This window comes from Lissotriton vulgaris, chromosome 3_1 (genome assembly GCF_964263255.1).
Source record: "Lissotriton vulgaris chromosome 3_1, aLisVul1.2, whole genome shotgun sequence".
NCBI lineage: Eukaryota > Metazoa > Chordata > Amphibia > Caudata > Salamandridae > Lissotriton > Lissotriton vulgaris.
Window position 1 is genome coordinate 1,455,815,760 of NC_141689.1, and position 23,173 is coordinate 1,455,838,932.

Consider the following 23,173-nt stretch of genomic DNA (forward strand, 5'->3'; position numbering starts at 1 on the left):
ATACTTAAGAGTTCCCCATTTGACTATTCAGTCTCTTAGTCAAAAGTTTCTATGGTGTTGCAGCACCATTAGCAGAGACTCCCTCAGGGCCAAATTGGCACAGTTCATGTCTTATCCCCTCTCGCAGCACGGAGGAGTTCAGAAGAGCAGCGGGAGCACTCAGAGTGAGCACCTATCAGTCCTGCTCAGTTTTGAGAAGTAGAGCTGCCCATGGCCCACCTGGCATCACCCGGCGGGGCTGGCTCTCTCTCCTGAGCAGCGCTGCCAGGGATCATCTCAGATGTCAGAGCAACTCTCAGGTCCTGAATACATGGTAAGTTGACTTTACCCAGCTTGGCAGGGTAAACCTTTCTTTGCTCTCAACTGGAGTCCAGTAAGGGTACGACCTTGTCCACAGCATTCTCGGCAGCCCTCAGGTCAGTCAGGTGCAGATCCCTCACACTGCAGGTCCAAACCTCTGAACATAGCCTCAGTCTCTTCTTTGGGTAGAGAGACAAATCCTTTGGTATGTTGGTACCAGTAGCCCCTCCTGGCATTCGAGGTTGCCACTGTAGTAGGACAACACTGGAGCAGAATTTCTTGGTGCAAGTGCCCACACTAAGACGGTCACATATTCCAGAAATTCAGCGGGGATAACTCTGGTATATGGGGGTCACCGTAGCACTGTGGTATGTTTGCGCTCAATCATGGTTCAGTCTCCAGCAGCCTACTCCTGGCATACAGAAGTTGCACAGCCGATATGGCACACAGGCAATGACCTGATCGATGCTCAGCCTCATACCTAGCTCAGGGAATCCTCTTGCAAGGCTCCAAACTTCACCTGGTTCCCTCCAACATTCTCTTCTCTTCCTCAGAGGGCACATTGGTCTTGGCAAGCAGGCAGGCACTGGGGCTTCAGGCTTTAGGGCAGGTGATCTTGGTATCCAGGGTGATGTCTCCTTACCCAGCAGGAGACTTGCAGGCCTGTGCCCCCAGCCTTTGTCAAAGGCAGCCATCTTGCAGAGCTTCCCCTTCTCACACAGCCCTTCTGGCTGCTTGGCAGATAACAAATTCTGGGTCTCAACCTTCACTTCTTATAGTTCATTTCCAAACACAAAATTGTAAGTTAGGGTCTGAGGCTTTGAAGCTTTATGTCTGCTTCTTTTAAAGTGGACACTTTTCCTTTTCTTTTTTCCTCATGAAAGATTGTCTGTCGCAGCAGGTTAGATTCCGAAGCTGATTGCCCTACAACAAAAATCATAGAACTGACCAGAGTTCACATCTGGGTGTCAGCCACAGTGATATGTGCATCAAAAAGTTAATCCCAGATCCCAAGCCCTACTCTTTATGATTCTCTTATTCTCCCCATCTCCCTTCCTGAGATGTGTCCAGGCCCATTCCTTGTGATCTATCACTGAATCAAAGAGCAATCTTTGGACTTGTAAAGGGAGTCCCTTCCTTTTTCCCTCCAGTATGTCCCACCCAGTTCACAGTAATACAGCATACACAAACCTGTCTGGGGGATTCCTCTCCTCCTCATGTCTTCAGCAGGCAGGCCTAGGCTTCCCCAAATGGAACTCAGTGTCGGCCATGTATTGTACCATTACAGACACATTTACTCAGTGTACATTCACAGCATACTTACTGTCCAGGACTGGTACCTCCATGCATTGTTCCCTCACATGTACATATGCATTCAGCTCACACACTCAGCCTACATGCACTGGTAAGCACTGAAACTTTTATATCTTTACCCAGGGTGTGGTATTTACAAACACACAATATGCCAGCACACACATGTTGCACAACTATTCACCCTTCATGTATTGTACTTTACTTAAGCACACATACAACCAGCACATGCTTTCATTGCACACACACTGAGCAGCACTACATCTCTCATGCCATGTATTCCTTAAAGGCATACATATACACAGCACAAGCACTATCCATACACATACCGAACAGTACAGCTCTATCCCAGTACAGTACCCTTTCCAGGAACACATACAATCAGTATGGAGTCACTACTCCTGTGCTGTGCAGCATTCCACATCTTCCTAATGTTTTTGAATGGTGAGTTAAGCACACAGCAGCAGAACCTTAAAAAGGTGAGTGAGCCAGTATGCTTTTCTCCAGAGACACAGTGTAAAAAGGTCCTGTTCACGGCTACTGATCACTATGTGGTATGCTTCCACCACCACGCTCATTTGCTTAAAGGCGGGAGCCTTCCACCATTATGAGAATAGCGCTTGGGTGTCCCTCCCGGTCCAACAAGACCACAATCTGTGGGACAGGTCCATGTTATTGCATGATTTTTGCTTGCCTATTACAAAACAATCTACATTAGGCATCCAGACAGCAGTACTTTTGGGCACTCAGGGCAGTGGTACAAATCTCTTATCATGTGGAGGACTTTTCTGTCCCAACAGATACTAAGCTACATGATTACTTACAAAGTTCTAGATCACAATCACTCAAGGAGGTTGTTGCAATTGGGTTTCGCCCATTTGGTACACTTATATTTTTTTGATTTTTGATCACCCGGTTTTAGACTTTTCATGGCTTGTGTCTCACCCAAGGTAATCACATGATAAATGGACTATGCAAGATTACCCCCACTGTCCACCTTTTAAGATAAAGCCACTATGATGCAACTAGGGTAATGGGTACTTGATTGGTTACATGCCAACATGTGTTTGTACACTTGTGTACACATGTGTGGGCTGCATGTATGAGACTACTATTGGGCGCAGCCCAGTAACTGCGCATATGTAGCTTGGTGCATACCGGACTCGGCCACATTAGATGTTGACCTGGGATTGGCTTTATTTAATTAGTGGTCACTCATAGGTAAATTCAGTAGGTTTTACTGTTTTGTCTGCAGTGACACTGTATTGTACACCTAAGGGGAAATCTGCCTTAGAGTGCAGATTCACTTAACTTGGCCTCCAAAGTTCAGTAAGGTATTAAACTGTGGGGAAACATGTGGTCAAGTTTTAATATCAAAGTCCCAAGCACACACATGTACCCCTTATGGGTGGCCCAGAATATTCATATTTCTCTGGCTCAGCTCAGTATCTCACTCCAGGCTTTTTGTTACCCTGCTGGCCCATATTAATTACATTGCTCCCCAGCGGAGGGAACAAAGGCCTCCCCACACAAAAGGAGCACTTTACAGTATTTCACTCAGCTACTGAGGAGTAAAGGGTGAGGATGAAAATCTGCATCTGTTAATGAGCTGTCACACTGTACCAGAGTTGAGATATTCCAGGCCCAACAAATAAATGAGGGAGCCCAGACAAATGAAGTCAATCCAGGAGGGGACTCCACCTTAGGCGTTTTGGGGGGAAAGTTCCTGGTAGTGATGTCAGAGAGGTGTGGAGGTCGGATCCCCAAAGGAGATGGCAACAGCAAGCACTTGATGTTGTGCAGGAGGGTTGGAACCGTGGTGGACACAGGGGTGAAGGTGTTATATGGCACCCTAGGATTGGTCAGGGATGGATGGCTTTCAGCAATTTCACCCCATTTAAAAACTCTTGCATAAAGGAAAAAGTTGTTGTTGGAGTTGCTCACTAGAACTGGATGGCAGCAGTACCATGGACAACTGAATTGACATGCCTCCTGATGCCCTAATGGACTAAGTACTTTTTCCACAGCTGACCACAGGACCAGCGGGTCTCTCCAGTACCAGTGAGGCTGATTCCTTTACACCCTGTAAGGACCAGTTGGGGGACGATCTGGACTTCTGTGTCCAGCCGAGGGAGAAAGGCACCGGAAACCCAGGAAGGGAGGAAGGAAAGCTGATACAGAGGTTCCATGTGGCAAGGGCTCACCACCAGGATCAAAATGAGCCCATGGTTGTCAAATCAGCCATATGTGGCCAATATATACACATTAAAAGATGGGCCTATTTAAAAATGCCCAACCCAAGCGATGGAGCACATGGGACTCTGCTGCTATTGTCCTGATTTACCTTGGGGATGGAGAATCCCCCATGGGATGACACAACCTACATTATAGAAACTGGTAGGTGGAGCTGGCATGTGAGGGCCCCCCTTACCATATTCCTATTGACCCAGGGGGCCAATTGTGTCCTGCTGAGGAGGAAATCCAGGGACCCTGAGCCAAGAAGAGGAGAGGGTGAGCACCATTGCTCAACCCCAATGAGGATTCCCCCCGCTCCCCATGCCTATGACTGGGGGTGGGAAGAGCAGCTACCACTTAGTGCAACACCATGCCCCCACACAATAGGAAGGGAGGAGAAGACAGCCATCTGCTGCATCAGTGAGGACAGTGCTGGTCATGTGGAAAGACTGCCAGGCAAAGCAGGAGTTGGCACCTTGCGTGGCCCAAGTGACAGGGGTTTCCGGGTGGGAAAAGGGCACTCCTGTAAAGATAAAGTGGCCAAGCTACTATTATAAAATTCAATACTCCCTCAGGAAGAGCTCCATGGTGCCCTCAAGTGCTTAGTTGGAATAAATAATGGTGCTTGTGGTCGCATCAAAATTGACAAGGACACCACCAACAGATATTGTGGGGGCTGCCGAGAGTGCAATATCCCCAGACTAACTTGTAAAATTTAAAACCTAAGTCTCCTAGGTTTCAGGAAACCCGACCTGGGCAGACTTCTCCTTTGGTTTCAAGCATTTCCTAAGGCAGGAGCTTTTGCTCTTCAGCTGGGAGTGCAGTACCCTCTAGGGGTTGGTTTTACAGCTGCAATTAATGTGACTTGAAGGTGTATAAGAACGTTAGACACTTGTTATGTTCATTTTAAAAGTTTTATTGACAATATAATGTTGAATGTGTTTTTTTGATGATCAATTAAATACTTTATTTGTAATAAGCATTGCAGTTAAACATGCTTATTAATAATTGCAATATAAAGATAATGGGCCTACTGTATTTAAAGTGATACCCCCTATTTAATATGATGTTCTAGCTATAGGTAAAATAAATAAAACCACTTACGTAGGCAATACGGTGAGTGCAAGGTAAGTGGTTTTATTTATTTATTTTATTTGACCTATTCCGTCATTTGTCACTTACACCCCCGCCTCACCGCCTCACCAAGCTTACCTGCACGAGTCATCACTGCCTACTTGACATGCTAAATGGATTTATATTGACAACATCTTATTGATGCAAGGGATTGTTAAATGAAAAAGTACATGTAAACAATGAGCAGCAAAGTCCCAGTGCGGTGGCCACATAATTTCATGTAACCATGGTCTCTGTTTACAGACCTGGGGCCCTATTTGGATGGCGGACGGACTCCTGTCTGCCCGCCACCCTTGCGGTGCCGGGACCAGACGCCAGTGGTGCGGCAGTCTCGCAGCGTCAATTAGGATGCCACCACCACTGTGGCGTTGGCAACCCGCATTCACGACATTGTGGCGGGCTATGCTCACAGCACCTTCCACCACTATGTTGTGAATGGCGATTGTGCATTTGTGCATTTGCATGCACCACATGACAGGCACTGCACAGTGCCTGCCACCTTGTCCATGTCAAGTTCTGCCAGTTGAGATTACGACTGTCGAAAAAGCGACAGACGGTCTTTCCATCCGCCGCAGTGCCCGCGCCATACTAATATGGCGGAGGAGAACCAGGGACGTATGACGGGCGGATCGCCACTGCCGGCCCATCGGTGGCAATCTGCCTGCCATCATAATGGAGCCCTTAGTCTTTAATGTTGCAACCAAATATTGTCTGCGTGTTTTAGACCCAGTTTGCTTATTATTATTATTATTATTATTGCATTTATTGAGCGCACAGCTACCCGGAGGTTTCCCAGCGCTTGCCTTGGGAACCCGTCCTGGCTTTTCCTTGTGGGATAGCCCCTACAGGGCATCCCCAAGGTGAAAGCCAGGCATCCCGCCGCAGGGGGGCCGTTGTGGAGATTAAGCAAGCTTACTGCCCAGAGTTGCAGAGTGAGAACCCATGATTAGAGCAGGCACCGAAGCGAGAATTATCGAGTCTGTGGACATTTGAGCTCAAGACCCTGCCGCGTCGGGAATTGAACCCTGGTCCCGGGTCTGACCTCAGCTTCCGGGTCTGCCTGCTCTACACCGTGAGCCACACTTCTCTATATTGAGGTGATTAAACTAGCAAACCTATGAGCTTGTGTGTTTCTGAATTACAGGAAACTTCAAAATAGGGGTATCTCAGCCAATTTTATTTACATTGATTGAAAGAGCCTCTGCGCTTTATTAAGGGAAATAGAATGTGTGTTTTCAATGGGATAGTTTGACAGTATTTTCAAAGAAATAAAAGCACCAGTTATCCCTATGTAGCAGCAACCTATTATTTCATCTTTTGCCACTGGACACACCTCTAGACTTAAGGAAAGTGATTGTCTTCCATTTCTATTAACACATTTGATGACTTGCATTGAAACTAACAATTTCCATACTATTCTCTAACTGGCAGTAGTCACGAAAACTCACTGAAAGGTCTGTACCCTACATTGATTAGTCTCATGATAGAGTTTATGTTAGAGGGATCTGCCTTGATAATGTTTTATTCCTTTCTTACTGTACAGAACAAGTCTCATTTCCTCTCTTTGGGTCAGTGAAAAAGTAATTTATGTGCAAGGTTAGCCAAGGCTCATCCCTGAGCCCCGCACACAATAACACCTGCATCATGTCCTTGAGCAAACTTATTAGCAGCTCTAGGCTAGTTTTCTCTGCTGTGCTGATGCCACTTTTTTCATTAGTGCCTCGACCCATTCAGCTGCACATTCCATCAAATCGTATTTCTTATCAGATTGTAATAAAGTTTTTCTCTGAATTGTTCTCAGAACTTTCTCAAATCAATTGAAACAGACCTCAGTTTCTTGATATTTGGTATTAGCTAAATATAGACAACTGATTTCTAGTGAGACAGGCTGGGCCCAGCCCAATTCTGGCTTACCGAATGAAACAATGAAAATCAAATGAAAAATCACAACATCTGGTGGCACACCATATGTTGTAATGTAACAAATTAAGAAATGGATTGTTGGATAGAGTTTTTGGTGCACAGATGTGGTGTCCTTATATCCCAGACTGAATCAAAACAGATCTACGAAACTGTCCAAATCTCTCCTTCCACTTGCTTTTACTCAGAACTCAATTGTATTGAAATATTCAAATGTGTTTTCTAAATGAAGGAAGGACTTCTTAAGATAATATGACATTTTAGTATGATTTTGATTCAGTGAGTTTCATTCTTTATTCACAATTTAGTGGAACCATTAGGAAGCCACATAAACATCTATTTTAGAACAAAAATAACAGTGCAATTCACAGCAAAAGTATATTCTCTCTTTGAGGCATATTTATTAAAGAGTTGCATCGCCCTTGTCCTATGCATTGGGGCGAAAGAGCGATGCAACCCTTAAGTTGTCCATGCTTGGCTTAATAAATCTAGAGCACCGCAGAGCAGTGCAGTGAAGCCCAAAGCACTGCATTGCACTACTCTTCGCCAGGGAAGCGTTCCATGGGTGGAACATAACTATTCCCTACATGCTACCCCTTCCCAGGTGAGGCGTAACTAGGAAAAATATCTTTATTATAGCCTTATAGCCCGCCATAGTAGGGTATACCGGCTATTAAAGGCCCTCTCCCGCTTTAAAGGCCCGAGCCGAAGGTGAGGGACATTAACAAGGGAAGGGACTTCTATAGAGGGCTACAAGGCTATTAGAACATTCTGCCAATAGAGGGCAGAAAGTTCTAACAAATAAAACAAAGGCTTCTCGAATCTCAAGGAGATTTAAATCCCCTCGAGCTCCGAGAGGCCTTTGTTAAAACATTGGAATGTTGCTCTACAGGCCTTTACCGGCCCGTAAAAGCAGGAAGCACTCCATTGTCTTCAATGGAGCTCCCAACATTACAATGTTCTAATTCATATTATTACTTCCTCTTTCTATGTGTGATGCATTCTGCAGCACACATAGAAAGAGATAAATACCTCTCAGGATTGTTTTTGTGCAAGAACGTGTCCCTTCCTGCACAAAAACAATCCTGCTTACAATGCAGACACCCTTGTACCCTGGTGTAAGGGGACCTGCATTGGCACTAGGCAGCCTATTGTGTGCCAGTGCAGGGAAAGAAAGGCAGGAATGTGCTGTATTATGTTAAACATAGCACATTCCTGCCCTTTCCCTATCACGCAGCACAGTAAGGTGACTTCCTGCGCAGCAAGATATTGTCATAAATGTGCCCCTAAGTCCTTAACATATTACATTCTCACCACAAATTGTTAATGCACCATGTGCCATTATCTCAAGTGAACCCCATAAACCTGATGCCAAAATGTAAATTTTCAGCACAAATTTTAAAGAATTTGCTGTAAACTAACTGAATCAAAAGTATATTGAAGTTCAGTTTTGAATTTTTCAAAACACGTTTGTTGCCTGAAATCAAAGCAAGTTGCAGCTGGAATCTGTAGAGTTTTACAGATCTTATTTGTGTAGGGAGTGGAAAAGCTTGCCCAATGTGTCATTCCTGTATGTATATGTCCTAAATATGTAATATTAGACTATTTGGCAGGGCGAACGCTCTCTAAAATGAGGTACATCAAAAAGACAATTTATTGGCATTGAATACACTCTTTTGGTGGTTTTCTTTTCCCAGTTCATATAACTCAACCATTTGTTTCGACCAGACTATCATAAAAGAAATATAGTGGGATCAAAATATCGTGAGTAAAATAGTGATGTCCTAAATATCGACAAGGTAAGTATATATAGATAAGAATAGGTTTACTATACTTAACTCCGCATACATGTAACTTCACAGTATAGATATCTTCCATGTATATAGACTGGGAGTTAATAATCATAAATCTATGCTTATCTATATGCACTTACCATCAAAACATTTCGGATCTCGATATTTAGGTCTTAATATTTTGGCCCTACTATATTTTTCCTCGCTATAGTAACATGAAGTCCTCAGTTGATCTCACTATTAGTTACTATTTACAAATATTAATGACGATAAGTTATCGGGTTAATTGTGCCAGTAGATGAATGTCGCTAGACACTCCAGCATCTTTGGCAGGTAAAGTATATTGAGCTTTGTCTCCTTTCAAAAGTTAACTTAACTTTCCATTTTGCTGCCTGTGAACTACAATTAAAAGCATATTATGGGATTTGTGGGTCAAATGGCTGGTGTGTTTTGGATTCCCTATTGAAAATCTAGGTTACCTCTGAGTGTTCATTGACTTTCTCCAACATTTGTGTGTGTGGAGCAGTTTTACACTTGTATTGAATGCAAACCCTATCTACCGGCTCAGGACCGAAAGGTGGCTGTTCAAGCACTAGTGATCTCCAAGTTGGACTATTGTAGCGCAACGCTTTGCAGATTTCTTAAAGAAAGCTCCTATTAGGGTTGCCCTCAATTCTGCTGTTAGGCTCATAACTGGCACTAACAGATTCAACAATATTTCTCCGGACTTGCTGGCCCTGTACTGGCTTCCCTATGAAGCACAGGTACAGTTAAAAATTGCATGCATGGCACACAAAGCCATACATTTCAAGACCCCACTGTACCTCACTCAGAAACTGGAGCTCTCATGTGGTTCTAGAGCCTCCAGAAGCGCCAGCACCCTTTTAATCAAACCTAAAAAATGTAAGAAAAAAAAGACATATAATCGAGCCTTCTCAGGTATGGCACTGAGAATGTGTAACTCCCTTCCCCCCGAAGTCTGGTTGAATTCCTCCACGGTCCTCTTTAAAACCGAGGTCAAAGGGATCCCGATGAAGAAATGTTTGCCTCTGTCAGGCCTCCCTATCTGATTCGGGCCAAAAACATAGATTTGTGGCCCAGCTGCTGGCCTCATGAGAATGTTCGGCCAATTTTTAGTCTGTTAATCTGTCGTTTTTGTTGATGTTGTTTTGATTGCTTGAATTCTGCCTGTTGAATAAACTGTAAAGTGCTCTGATACCCTCGGTGGTCATGTTCGCGCTATATAAAACTTTCAAAATAAATAAATAAATGCTTTGGAAGAAACAACACTTTTCTGTTTTAGGATTTAACCCCTTCGACGCTCATGACGAGCTCAGCTCGTCATGAGTTACGGCTCTCGTACGCTCATGACGAGCTGAGCTCGTCATGAACCGTGGGTTTTAAAAAAAGTCCGCGCACAGCGGGAAAACCCGCCGCGCGCATGGTGTTAAAAGAAAAGCTAAGAATAATGCCACCCTCTAAAACGCTGAATAAGGCACCATTACCTTTACGTTTACTACCACTTATGTGATGTCTGCCTCCATCCAATAACCTAGGAGAGTTCACTCTTCTCCTCTGGTACTCATCAAGTATAGCATCTCCATAATCAAATCAGATGGAGTGATTTTCCTCTTGAAAACTATCACTCTGTATCTGGGCCGTCTTAACAACATTATAGGCCCCTGGACAAAGCACTGCACTGGGCCCTGCCTACAAAACCATTCAAAGAATAAAAAATGTGTAATGGAAAATGTGTGTTAAATTCTGGTCTGCATGAGGCCCCAATGCTTATTGTGCCCTCGGGCAACTGCCCATTGTGCCCATGTGTTAAGACAACACTGTCCTGTATCCATCTTTTATCTTAATGATTCTATTCTAAGAGCATCCTTCTGAGACATTGTATAACATCATTGCCCCTTGAATGCTACTTTGCCTTACATAGACAAGCTTTCTTTATCAAAGATGTGTCTGGTCCTGTTTGGGACCCTTCATGGAAATGCAGACGATTTAATTACTATAAATCTATTGAGGATTAAATGTTGGTATCGATTTTTTTATATTTTATTTTGGTTAGCAGATGATCTAGGTAGGAAGCGCCGGTTCTTTTGGGACATTCTACAACAGGTGTCTCCAAACCGGTCCTGGAGGGCCGGATCCATGCCAGATTTTCAAAATTACTACTTGTATCTCAATGGGGATATCCAAAAAATCTGGCATGGATCCGGCCCTCCAGGACCGGTTTGGAGACCTCTGTTCTACAATAAAGAGAAAGATGACAATTGAGACAGGTGTACTAGTTTATTTTAAATGTATTGTGCTAAGTGTAGGAAAGCTCACATATTGTTCACTGACAGCCATCCTGTAGAGTAGTACTCAAGATGAATAAATGATAACAACCTATGTTTTCCACAGACATACTTTTCATTAATCCTAATCTTTTTCTTTTCTCCTGGTATCAGTTTAGTGCCCACGACCTTTAGGGCCGACCGCTTCTGGAAATTAACATTACCTAACAAGCCACTGAATTAAGTCTAATGCACTTGCTTTACAGAGCACAGATATGAGTCCAGGCAGTAGCAACGCGTCCCTCCCGATAAGTCCCATCGCAGAAACGCCATATCCTTTTAAGGTAAGAATTAAACACCGTTTTACTTCCTTAGTCCTAAATTGCAGGGTGTCATTTTGGAAATGTTGGTGTCGTTTTTTAATATATAAAAAATATGCAATAGATATATGTTACACCATCGTCAGTGTTTATGGATTGTGTTTGTTCAGTTTAGTTTAGTTTAGTAAGTTAAGTTTAGTTTAGCGTTAAAGGTTAGTTTAGTTTACTTTACAGGGATTTATACAGACTACTCATACTACCAGGATAGCCTTGTGGCAGTGAAATCCTTTGTTCGGAGAAAATAGAATGTTGGTAATGTAGTGAAAACACTGGTGACAAACAGTTGCATATATTTTATATGCTCTCAAAAATTGAGAATTTCTCATGCCACCTATCTTTTCAACATGATTTTGCTTATGTCTCAGTGGGAGAACCCGTAGGAAACAAAAGGTCCTTAACGGTCCTTTTGATATGTTTTCTTCATTGTCAATGTTGGGGGTTGACAGGTTACATATATATGGTTGTTGTTCTATTAATTCGAGATTGTGGCATACAGGGAATCTAAACCACAGGATGTTATTCATTTAGAAGAATGCCAGTCAGGCTATTTGTGTATACAGTGATGTAACGCAAAATGATGCCCCCACATCCTGAAGAATGTGATGCCAGTCCCCCTCCAACTCCCATATCTCACAGATATTCATGGTCCTTAGGCATAATGGGTGGCCTTCATTCAGTAGAGGCACACAGTAGAAGGACTGGTGTGGTGTGCCATCTTCCCTATGTTTCAGGAGTCTAGTGCTGAACCAGCCTGTCAGGTACTCTGGCACTGTCAGATGGGCCGGCTTCAAAGTTCCAATGTGTGGGCCAGTGTTTTGATCCTGCCACAGATCACAGGACCAAATAAGCAATTCTCTGAATGGCCCTTTCTAGACGACCCATCTAGCACTGCCTGAGTGCCTGATACCCCAGTCTAACACTTCCAAAGAGTCAAAGGACACAGAGGCAGGGCAGATGAGAGATGGCTGTGTTTTTACATCATGTCTGCTCTTTAGGGATGTTACCAAATGATGTGGCTGAAAAGGTCAGGAGTTTATGTATCATTGTTTACATTAGGAGGATTTATGTATGATGTGGGATGGGGGAGGAATAGCGTTTTGTGAGGGGATGCCTGCTAAACGTATACTCCGACCTTGCTGATCTGTGGGATCAACTTATATGGGTGGGAATTGCTGTCATGGAGTGGTGGGATGGACTCAAACCCTAAACTTGTTGATGGACACATAACAATATTAGGGCATTTTATATCTTACTCCCATATTTTACACAATCACACACTTCTGCAGGAACACTGAAAGTATTGCATGCATTCGCTGTTATGAAGTGTTCTTCACAATTGTACTTGAGAGTGGTGTATACGTTGTTAAAAAAATAATGCAGTGTCCCAAAACTTTTCTTAAAAGCCCACAGTAGGTGCTGCCGAATGCTGGGATTATTGAATACCAAATCTGCCTAATCTTGATTACATTCCATGGCACTTTCTTGGATCTTTCTACACCTTACAAGTTTTTTTTAAATCCTTGCTTTTTGCAGTCAGCACTTTTTCCTGTATTTCTAGATCTTTTTCTTCCTTCGTCTTTATCCGTTTTCTTATTTTTTCTCTCTTCCTCTGAATCAAAGTCAGATGATGAAAAATGAGCTCTGGTGCACCCACCGGCACAAATTAAGCACTGATTATGGTGCACAATGCGCTTCCCGCTCTAAACAAAACCCTTAATATTCATTTTGCCGGCCTCTCAGCCTGCTCCTTGATGTTCAATGTGCTTCATTAAACCTTTAACGTCAATGGAGGGTAGCACGAGAACCGACTGCTCTAGTTAAACAGCGGGAGTGTCACAGCTGCGGGCCATTTTCATTTATCTCCTGAACATCCTTCTAGGGAAATAATATCTTGCGTTTCACGCTTCTTTGCTTGCCTTTTTCCCTTAATCCACGCCGCTATAAAATATGCCACGCGAATCCTCACACGGACGTAACAGTGGAAATGTACTAAACCCTGAAACATAAACGACAGGTGTTGTTCTGTCATCCTGCACATTACCAATCAGGTCAGCAGGGAACTTAGTAAGAAATACTTGAGAATTAATATTTTGGTGAAAGGATTTTAAGTAAGAAACTCTGTAAATTTTTGATCCTCTGAAACACCTTTCATTTCATTTGAATATGTGACCCATTGTGAGTTGATAATATTATGGTGCCTCCACCGTCATTATGGAAATAAGGGAATTCCTAGGGCGTGGCCATCTTGTATTAGGATGCTTCGCTAACTATTACTTTCAGAGACAGGTTGTGTATAGATCAGTGACATAGCAAAAGTGGTTGGGCCCAGATCTAACCAAGGAAAATGGACCCACAATCTGTGGTGTGGTAGTAAAATAGAGGCATAATTGGGGTTCCATGGTCACATCACCACCTGGCAAGGGTGGCTCCTCCACTAAGGCAGAGGAACATTGCTGCACTGCTCTCAGAGCAGTGAAAAAAGGAAGAATAATATGATAATAACAGTATTTTTTGTTGCTGTGGGTCTGGATTAGGGCGAGGCAGGCGAGGCTGGTGGCACAGGGAGGAAGAGTGGTTCATGCACTTAAGAGCGCATGATGGTTTGACCTATGGCATTTGTATTAGAGCCTGGTGGGCTCCCTGTTCCCGTCTGAGCGCCGAACCATGGCGCTCAGACCAATCATAATGCTGCATTACAGTGTTATGATTGGCGTAGGGGAGCCTGTGTGCTCCCTGCTTCCGTTCCGGGGCTCGTCAGAAGGGAATCAGAGCCAAGACGCTGCCTGCCAAAGGGGTATGTGTTTTTTTAAATAGTTTTTTTCATGTCCCCACCACCTCATTCCCTGCCAACTACCACTGCCCTCGGGAGCCCTGTTGCAGGCATTGTCAACAGCTACGTCCCTGAAGGTAACACAGAGGCAGTGCAATTTTCAAGTGACATTTGCACTAAAGGCCCAGATAAAAATGACACTCTCCAAGAGAATAGTGCTAAAACAGCACAGGTGAGTTAGTGGGACAGCGCACAAAACAGTGCAAACAATTAAGTCAGTTTAATAAACTGACAAGTCAGTGCTGATTTGTACATATGCCCATTTTGTGGAATACCTCATGCATATTGTTTAGCCTGTACTGTTTTGCCCCATTTCCTTCTTCAATGAACTCTGTTATTTTGTGACTAAAAAAGTCAATGTTAGTATGTTTTCCATATTGACTTTTATTGACATTGAATTTGGCATTGAACAACAGTTGCAAAGAGAACTAGAGCAGGATGTCCTGACCTGCACATATGCAACAAGGGGCTATTTATCAGCATGTGAACACTGACATTTTATGCGCTTTGCCTTTCATATTTGCTAGAGTATTTAACAGAGTACTTTATAATGTTAGATTGCACCGACCCTGGAAGGTTCCATAGGGTGTCTATGGGGGCGGAGTGTAAAGGTTCTGTCAGAAAATGAGACTGAAGCTTCCAGTCAAGTTTCTCAGAAACCCAATAGGATTTTCACCATGTACATGGCGAAAAGTGTTTTTAAAATAAAAGTCGGAAACCATTACAATATCTAGAATGTTAAAAATGTTGAGAGGAGATGAAGGGAATCATACCGTTTGTCTTCAGAATTTCTTTGAATCTGTACACCTATTTCTCTCTCCCTAATCTATCTGTCCATTATGTCCTTTCGCACTGAGTCGAGGGAGGAGAATCAAAGAACACAGAATATCTGTAGGAAACTACAGAATGCAGTGCGCAGAATGTCGAAATCCCACTCGGACTTTGTTGCTCGATTCAATGAGGCTGAAACACAGATTTCCACTTTAGAGGATGATTTACTTCAACAAAAAACAGTGACTGCCTCTTTGCAGGCTGTTAGGGATGATACAGCTTGGAAGTTGGCGGATATCGAGAATCGGGCAAGACAGAACAATCTGCGCATTCTTCAGATTCCAGAGGGGAAAGAAGGAAAAGATCCTCGTCGCTTCATTGTTGAACTATTTAAAAAGGCTTTTCCGGAACTTTTAAAATGGGATTGGGACCGTGAGGTTGAAAGGGCACACCGCTTTCCCTTCACTAGACGTATTCCACCCAATGCAGATCCTTCAAAAGAAAAACCCAGGGCTTTTCTTATATCATTTAATAGCTTCTTGGCAAGGGAAGAGGTTTTTCAGCTGGCTCGCCCCTATAAGAAAAGGTCTGCGGGTGATTTTAAATTTTTTGTTCAACCTGATTTCTGTAGATTCACTGTGGAATTGAGATGGCAGTTACTTGAATTATTCGCTCAATTTCAAGGCAAGGGTGCGCAGTCTTTTTTGCTACAATCCATTAGTGAAGGATAATAGGTGTGCTCTGTGGCTGCAACAGAGTACGTGTATTATAATATAGGTATAGGTGTGCATTGGTATATAGCTTATTTCCTGGGTTATTTTCCATTTTGGTCTTTTTGGTCTTGTATGCCAATGTACCCCTGTATATAGTTAGAGTCATGGGAGTCAGCAAGGGGGTACACGCTAGTCTCCATCTACAGGACTATTAGTCCTAAAGTCTTGTTTGAGCGGGGGTGAGGGGAGGCTTGGGCCAGGAGGGGAGGGTAGGATTGGGTGGTGGGTCACTAGGGTGGGGGAAAAAGGGGGGAAAATCCACAGTTAATCAAGAAATGAATAAAACGAATAGTTGGAAATATATTATTTTGGTGTTGGCCTCCTTCAATATTTGGAGATGGCTTCTACAGAAATATTGTTTAATTTATTAATATGGAAGTTATTGGGGTAAAAAATTGTACTTGGAATGTGTCTGGTCTAAACAGCTGGAGTAAAAGGAATCGTGTGACAGCCAAGCTTCGTAACATTCAGCCTGATGTGGTTTGTCTCCAGGAGACACACATACCCTGGACACAAGGGACACTCTTAGAAACCTTGGGCTACTCATTAATAGTCGCTTCACATCAATCATCTATGATTAGAGGAGTAGCAATTTTAGCGAAAGAGAATAGGGTTACAACGACACGATGTCTAGCTGACAAATGTGGAAGGTGGGCTATTGCAGAATGCTTTTTTGGGCGGGCTAGGTTTACAATCTGTGTTGTATATGGATCCAATTTGTACGAAGCTTCTATTTTGGAAGAGTTAAATTTGGAATTAGCATCATGGGGTGAACCGCATATATTTTGTGGTGATATGAATATTAGTTAACGAATTTAGATTTGCAAGGAGGTCCACGAAGGTATCAAGGGCGGAAACCTCGTGTCTTTAAAGCTCTTTATGATCTTATTAATGATCATGCTTTAATTGATCTTTGGAGTCATTTAAACCCAGTAATCCCTGGGTTCACCTATTATTAGTATCCCCACAAGAAATTTGCTCGTCTGGATTATTTTTTTTTGTCTTCTTCTTTGAAAGATGAGGCTATAATCCAAATCTTACCGAGGATCACTTCTGACCATTCTCCGATTTTAATGACATTAAAGGTTGAAATTCAATGGCCAACTATATGGCCGTTCTCATTTGATCGTAAACTATGTGCAAATGAGTGCCTTAAGGAACAGCTATCCCGATGGATTAGTGAATTTTTTATTAATAATAGAAATTAAACTCACTGTTCCATTGTTTGGGATTCATTTAAAGCAAGTTTTAGGGGGGACGTGTTGAGTTTTCTTTATGGGCAAAATCGAATGAAAAAGGCTGAAATGCATGAGTTATATGCTAAGCTTAAGGAGGCTGAGGAAAAATTAATTAAAGGTGTCAGATTAGGGGCAAACAATATTGAGGAGTGTGAAGAATTTACCGAACAGGCGAGGGCTAAAATTCAAGGGATCTGGAATACCGAAAACGCACGTAAATATTAAGTTAATAAAAACAAATGCATAAGTATGGGGAATCGGTGGGCCGCTGTCTGGCATGGAAGCTACGTAGGAAAGAAGTGATGGGCAGAATTAAATCCTTGAAAGATAGAGATGGGGTATCGTGTCAAAAACCTAAAGGGATTTTGTCAATTTTTCAAAGATTTTATTCTGATCTATATACTGGACAAGCACAACATCATAGTTATTTTTTTTAATTTAACTGAAGGGATTCTGAAACATCTAGATCCCAATGATATATAACTACTGGAAGAGCCTATCTCCATGGAAGAGCTAGAGATAGCGGTTAAAGGTCTAGCTTCAGGAAAAGCTGCTGGGCCCGACAGATTGCCCGGGGAGATTTACAAGCTCTTTTTTGGCGTGATTAAAATTGATATGCTAGATACCTTTAGGGCTGCACAAGCGGGACTGGCACCGAAGTCATGTGCCAAAGCTACCATAGCAGTATCTAATAAAAAAGGTAAAGATCCAGAGTTAGTAGACTCATATAGTCCAATATCATTGTTGAATTTTGACGGTAAAATCTATTAAAAAAATTGGCCACTCGTCTTTCTAGAGTTATTACTTCATTAGTCTCGCGAACACAACATGGTTTTATATCATGTCGTAGTACCACCTCGCACATCAATAAGGTAGTGACATTATTTTATATCGCACAAGTCAAGAAACGTGATCTGGGTCTAATTTTTTATTGGACGCAGAGAAAGCGTTTGACCGTGTGGAATGGGTATACCATTCGGAATTAATCCGACTTTCAGGTTTCGGTCAACACTTCCTCACAGCCATACAGGTGTTATACAGTTCACCAGTGGCTAAAACTCCCATGATGGGACTATTATCTGAAACAGTCAACATTACCAGGGGCACCAGACAAGGGTACCCCTGTTCACCATTATTATTTGCACTTTATATTAATTAGTTTATTGAGCTACTGGCTATCAATGCTCTGATCAAATAATTTTTGGTGCATAACATCCCTTATTCAGTATTCGCTTATGCGGATGATTTTGCAATAGCTTCTTCAGATCCCAATTTGGCACTGTAAGAGATAGAACGACTGGCTATAGTCTTTGGTCAAGCTTCAGGATATAAATTCAATGCCACTAAAACACAAATATTATTTTCAGAGACCGTCATAATGAATGATATCCGAGTGGAAAAGGAAGTGACATATTTAGGTATAAACATTCGATCATCTACACAGGAAATATTGGATGCTAATTGGAGCTCATTGGTGGGTAATATTTGGAATTCATTAGACAAATGGTCACGATTACACCTCACACTCATCAGTAGGATGAATGTAATCAAGATGAATGTTTTAGCTAAGGTGTTGTATTTATTTAGAGCAGTTCCTTTAGAATTTACTACATTCCAGCTCCAACAATTACAGTCTATCTGTTCTAAATTTATCTGGGCCCCAGGGAAACCAAGAAGGACCATGCGATTCTTAACTTTACCGATTGATCGGGGGGGATTAGCTATGCCTGATTTTGTTCTTTATTTTTACACATGTTTTTTGCTTAGGATGCGGATAATGTTGACCGAAGAAGATATACCTAATGAGGCAGAGGCTCCTTCAATTTATCAAATGCTGTTAGGATCAGAGGCGAGACAATCTTTATTTAAAGAAGTAGATGGAAGCTACTTTAAACGGACTAGGTTTATGGTTCTAATATCAGCGTTTAATGTGTGGAAAACGTCAAAAAATTATGTCAAGTGGGGAAAATATCGTATAGGATCGTATTTACCTCTAACTTAGCTATAAACGCCACACAACGACAGGCAAAAATTGGGAAGGTGTACCAGCTATTGCTGAAATATATAAAAGATGATTTACAGAAAAAAAGCTGATAAATGGTCTGTAGTACTGGGGGTTAAGAATGTATTGTTAGATTATGTTATCACATTATCAAAGGAATCGCTACTATCTGCCAATCTGTGCAATGTTATAAAACTTTTTTTAATTTATATTATACCCCGGCATATATGACCAAGTGGAAAAACTGAAACTGATGGTAAATGTTTCAGATGTAGTGCTGATGATGCGGATATGCTACATATTTTCTTCAGCTGTGGGCATTTGAGAATTTTCATAGTTAATCTTAAAAAATTCCTAAGTAACATTATTGGTAAACCGATTGTTATAACTTCTGCAATTATGTTGTTGGGGTCGGATGCCCAATTTAGGAGGGGTGGCCCTTGCTTTAAACATCAATATTTAATATTTATTGCTATGACCGTAGCAAGGTTATGTATTGCGGCTGGTTGGTTACAATCGGAACCTCCTTCTTTTTTTCAATGGAGGAATTGAATGTATAATTTATTTAATCCTGAGTTAAGCCTATATGCGGTTAAAGTGGTGAAGAAACGCAAGATTTGCATGGATATATGGGGGCCTTTTGCTGAGTATATGGATGCACATGTTTGAAGTAAGAATTTATTGGATATATGTATTTCTGTTTTGATTATACTGTGGAACAAAAAAACAAAAAAAAGAATCTGTATACCTATTTGTCCTAAATGGTATTCACTTTTTTACCACACTAATTTTTATATCAGGAAAAAAAGCAACAGAGGGCATTATTTTCGTACATTTTCTCCACTGTGTATTTTTATGGTGATGCACTGAATAATGAATATCAAATTTGCCTCTTGTTTCTTGTAAATCGCCCAAGCACACTACTCTAGCATAACAATGGAATTTGTAGTGTGCATATCACTGAAACTATCATCAGATAATACATCTTTATTATTACCCAGCACAATAGTATTCATTTTACCAATGGCAGGAGGTTGGAAAGCTAAAAGAGCTTGAATTTGAAAATGTGACTATGGTGTCAAACAAAGATGTCTGTGCTAGCGTCAATTTTCTTGTTTTGTAAACAATGCATTTAACTGAAAAGTGCAAAAAGTCTATGCAAAATAATACATACATAATACATCTAAATTTCGTAGTGGGTAGCCATACTCAAGCAATGCAAGTCAACGAATGAAATACCATAATGTGGTGATTTAAGTTATCCTAACTACTGATGCTTAGTTAACGATGAATAGTATTAAACTGTCTGTTTTCCATGTTGAACCATTGTATTGCATGAGATTTTTTTCTCTCCCACTGCAGATGCTCTAAAATTCCAGAAGCCTTCTGTTGGTTATTGAATAGGCATTAGACAACTGATAGTGAGGTTCTCAGGGAGATAGATGGCAGGAAAAGTGACTCATGGAAAGAACTATTTGAGTCACCACACACAAGTATATTTTTAAGGACTTATTTCTGTGGCCTATTGTGAAGATGTGAGAAACTAGGGAGTTTACCTGCTCCCAGGGATTTCTGAATTCCTATTCAAATCGAGAACAGTAAATGTGTAATTTGTTTCATCAGGCATTCAGACACCCAGACGTCCTGCACGCTAGCCTCTAGCACCCAAGAGCACTCTGGACTCTAGGGTAATTTCTCTTTAGGAGAGATTTTCCTTTTTAGCCCTTTTTCCTTTTTAAAAATGTCTGCTGTTTTATAGCTGAGAATTGCGATTCTCCAATTACCATGACTAGAGAATCTGGATTTCATTAAAGGCACGGAGGCTGACATTATGCAAAGTCTTCTATTGCAGTCTCCAAGCAGCCACGTATGTCATAATACGAATGTTCCAAAAGAACATTGAAGCAAGCTAAGAGATATGACATGACAACCATCTGCCTCTATTAAATCAAGCAAAGAGAAATAAGGACATTCAAAGGCATCAGCACGAATAAAGAACTTGAAGGCTTTCATCCAAAGGGGATGTGAAGAAGGTAACCAAACAAGAAGGTATCCATAAACCCAGGTTATGAAGAAGGATTATCTGAAAAGAAAGAAAGTAATGAAAATCTTGTGTCCAATAAAGCTCTTCACAGACAGTACAAGACAAATAAAAATTGAATCAAATTATAACATGTCAATGAGAAACAATTGAAACAATAAAACTATAAATGTGAATAAACAAAAAATCACCAATCATCAAACACAAGGGAATGGGTGGGTGGAATAATATCAGCCTCTGTGTCTTTAATGAAATCCAGATTCTCTAGGCATGGTAATAGGAGAATTGCAATTTCATTACAAGAACGGAGGTTACATTATGCATGTTGGTAGCCTCATAAAACGACATTAGACATGTGTTCAATTGGTTTACAATAATGTCTAGCAAAGGTACTAGCTTTAGAGCAGTCTGCAGCTTTAAGAATATCATCCAACTTACCTCCAGACCATAGAGATTTACTCGCCATAGCACCTCTAAGTGATTGAGCTTGAACTGTCGCCACATTAATACCTGCTAAGTTCATAGCTGACTTAACCCATCGAGCAATGGAAGTAGACGATATGGCTTTATGAGGCTTAATAAAGGAAATAAGGAGTTGTTTCTCATTAATAGGACGAAGGTTAGACATTTTCTGATCATACATTTTCATACATTCAACTACAAAAATTTTTGGGCAAAGGTCGAAACGGGGATAAAAGATTGAGTCAGACATGGTTTTGGTTCTTCTGTAAACCTCAAATTTTACTCCAAATAAATTATAAGATCTGTTAGAGATCACTAGAGCTTTAACGTCAGAAACTCTACGACAAGAGATAAGGCAAAGAAGATTAGCGAGTTTAATGGAGAGAAGTTTTCTATTTAAAAGAAAATTGTCAGCCATAAGATGACCAGATCTAGAATCAAGTTTACATCCCAAAGGGTATCAAATTTTGGTTTCAGGGGTCTTTTTAGATGAATGCTCTTCATCACTCTACAAACAATGACATTTTTACCAACTGTTTTCCCGTTGACAAGAACATGAACTGCGGAGATGGCAGATCTATAGCAATTAATAGATCTATAACTTAACCCTTTGTCAAAAAGTTCGGCCAGAAAGTTCACCACATCAAAGATAGGTGCCTGTATGGAATCCAAATTCCTTTCCAGGCACCAACGAACCCACGATTTCCAGATATTATTGTATCTGTAGTGAGTTCCTGGTGCCCATGACTCTCTGAGGAAAGTAGCAGCTGTTGTTGAAAGTCCTGAGACTTCGTTGAATCTCCTTACACTCTCCAAACAAGAAGGTTCAAGCTCCCTGTCTGGGTCAGGGGGTAGGAATGTCCGTTTACGTCTGTAAGGAGAATCTCTAGAGAAGGTATGAGAAAAGGAAGGTCGTATGTCAGCTCTAGAGTTGTGGGGAACCATGCTTGGGACGGCCAGAAGGTAGTTGTTAGAACTAGAGTGCATAGGTCTTGTCTCACTTTCTGTAAAACTCTCTGGATCATTGCAAATGGGGGAAAAGCATATGCATTGATCCCTGACCAGGGTTGAAGAAATGCGTTTACTGCTAGTGTCCTGGGGTCCGGCATCCAGCTGAAGTAATGCTCCAGTTAAGAAGTGAGACGGCTTGCAAAAAGGTCTATCTCGAAAGGATCCCAGATCGAATTCAGCGAGTCGACAACAGCGATGTTGAGTTTCCAGTCACTATAGTCCGAAAGGAATCTGGAATTCCAATCGGCAGAGACTTTCGTATTCTGCTTTGTGGGCAATGTTGTGTTCTAGGCAGAACATCCAGGGTCTCTTGGCTAGGTTTGAAAGGCCGGCAGACTTGGTACCTCCCAAACGATTGATGTAGGCCACTGTGGAAATATTGTCCATCTTCAAAATGACCGACCTCCCCTGGAGGGAATCTTTGAAGCTCAGCAGTGAGTTTGAGGAAATTTATGTGGGGAGATGATTCCTCCCGAGACCAGATCCCTCCCGTGTTCTAGTCCAGGAGGCATGCACCCCAACCGTGAAGGAAAGCATCCGATTCGAAAACGAAATCTGGTTCTGAACCAAAAATTGCCTTCCCATTCTATGCTTCCAAGGTTTCCAGCCACCAGATTAGTTCTGATTTGGCATCCAAATCTAGGATGATTCGGTCTGCGTACCACAGACCGGACCTTAGAGCTCTCC

General features: G+C 41.9%; 1 protein-coding gene across 1 annotated transcript in view; it reads left to right on the forward strand.

Annotated features, from left to right (window-relative positions):
* The window catches only part of CCSER1 (coiled-coil serine rich protein 1), a 2,474,954-nt gene that overhangs the window by 1,762,775 nt on the left and 689,006 nt on the right, over window positions 1–23,173 (forward strand). The window contains exon 7 of the mRNA XM_086961938.1: window positions 11,245–11,322. Within this exon, the coding sequence (XP_086818064.1) occupies window positions 11,245–11,322 (78 nt within the window). The remainder of the gene's footprint in view (window positions 1–11,244; window positions 11,323–23,173) is intronic.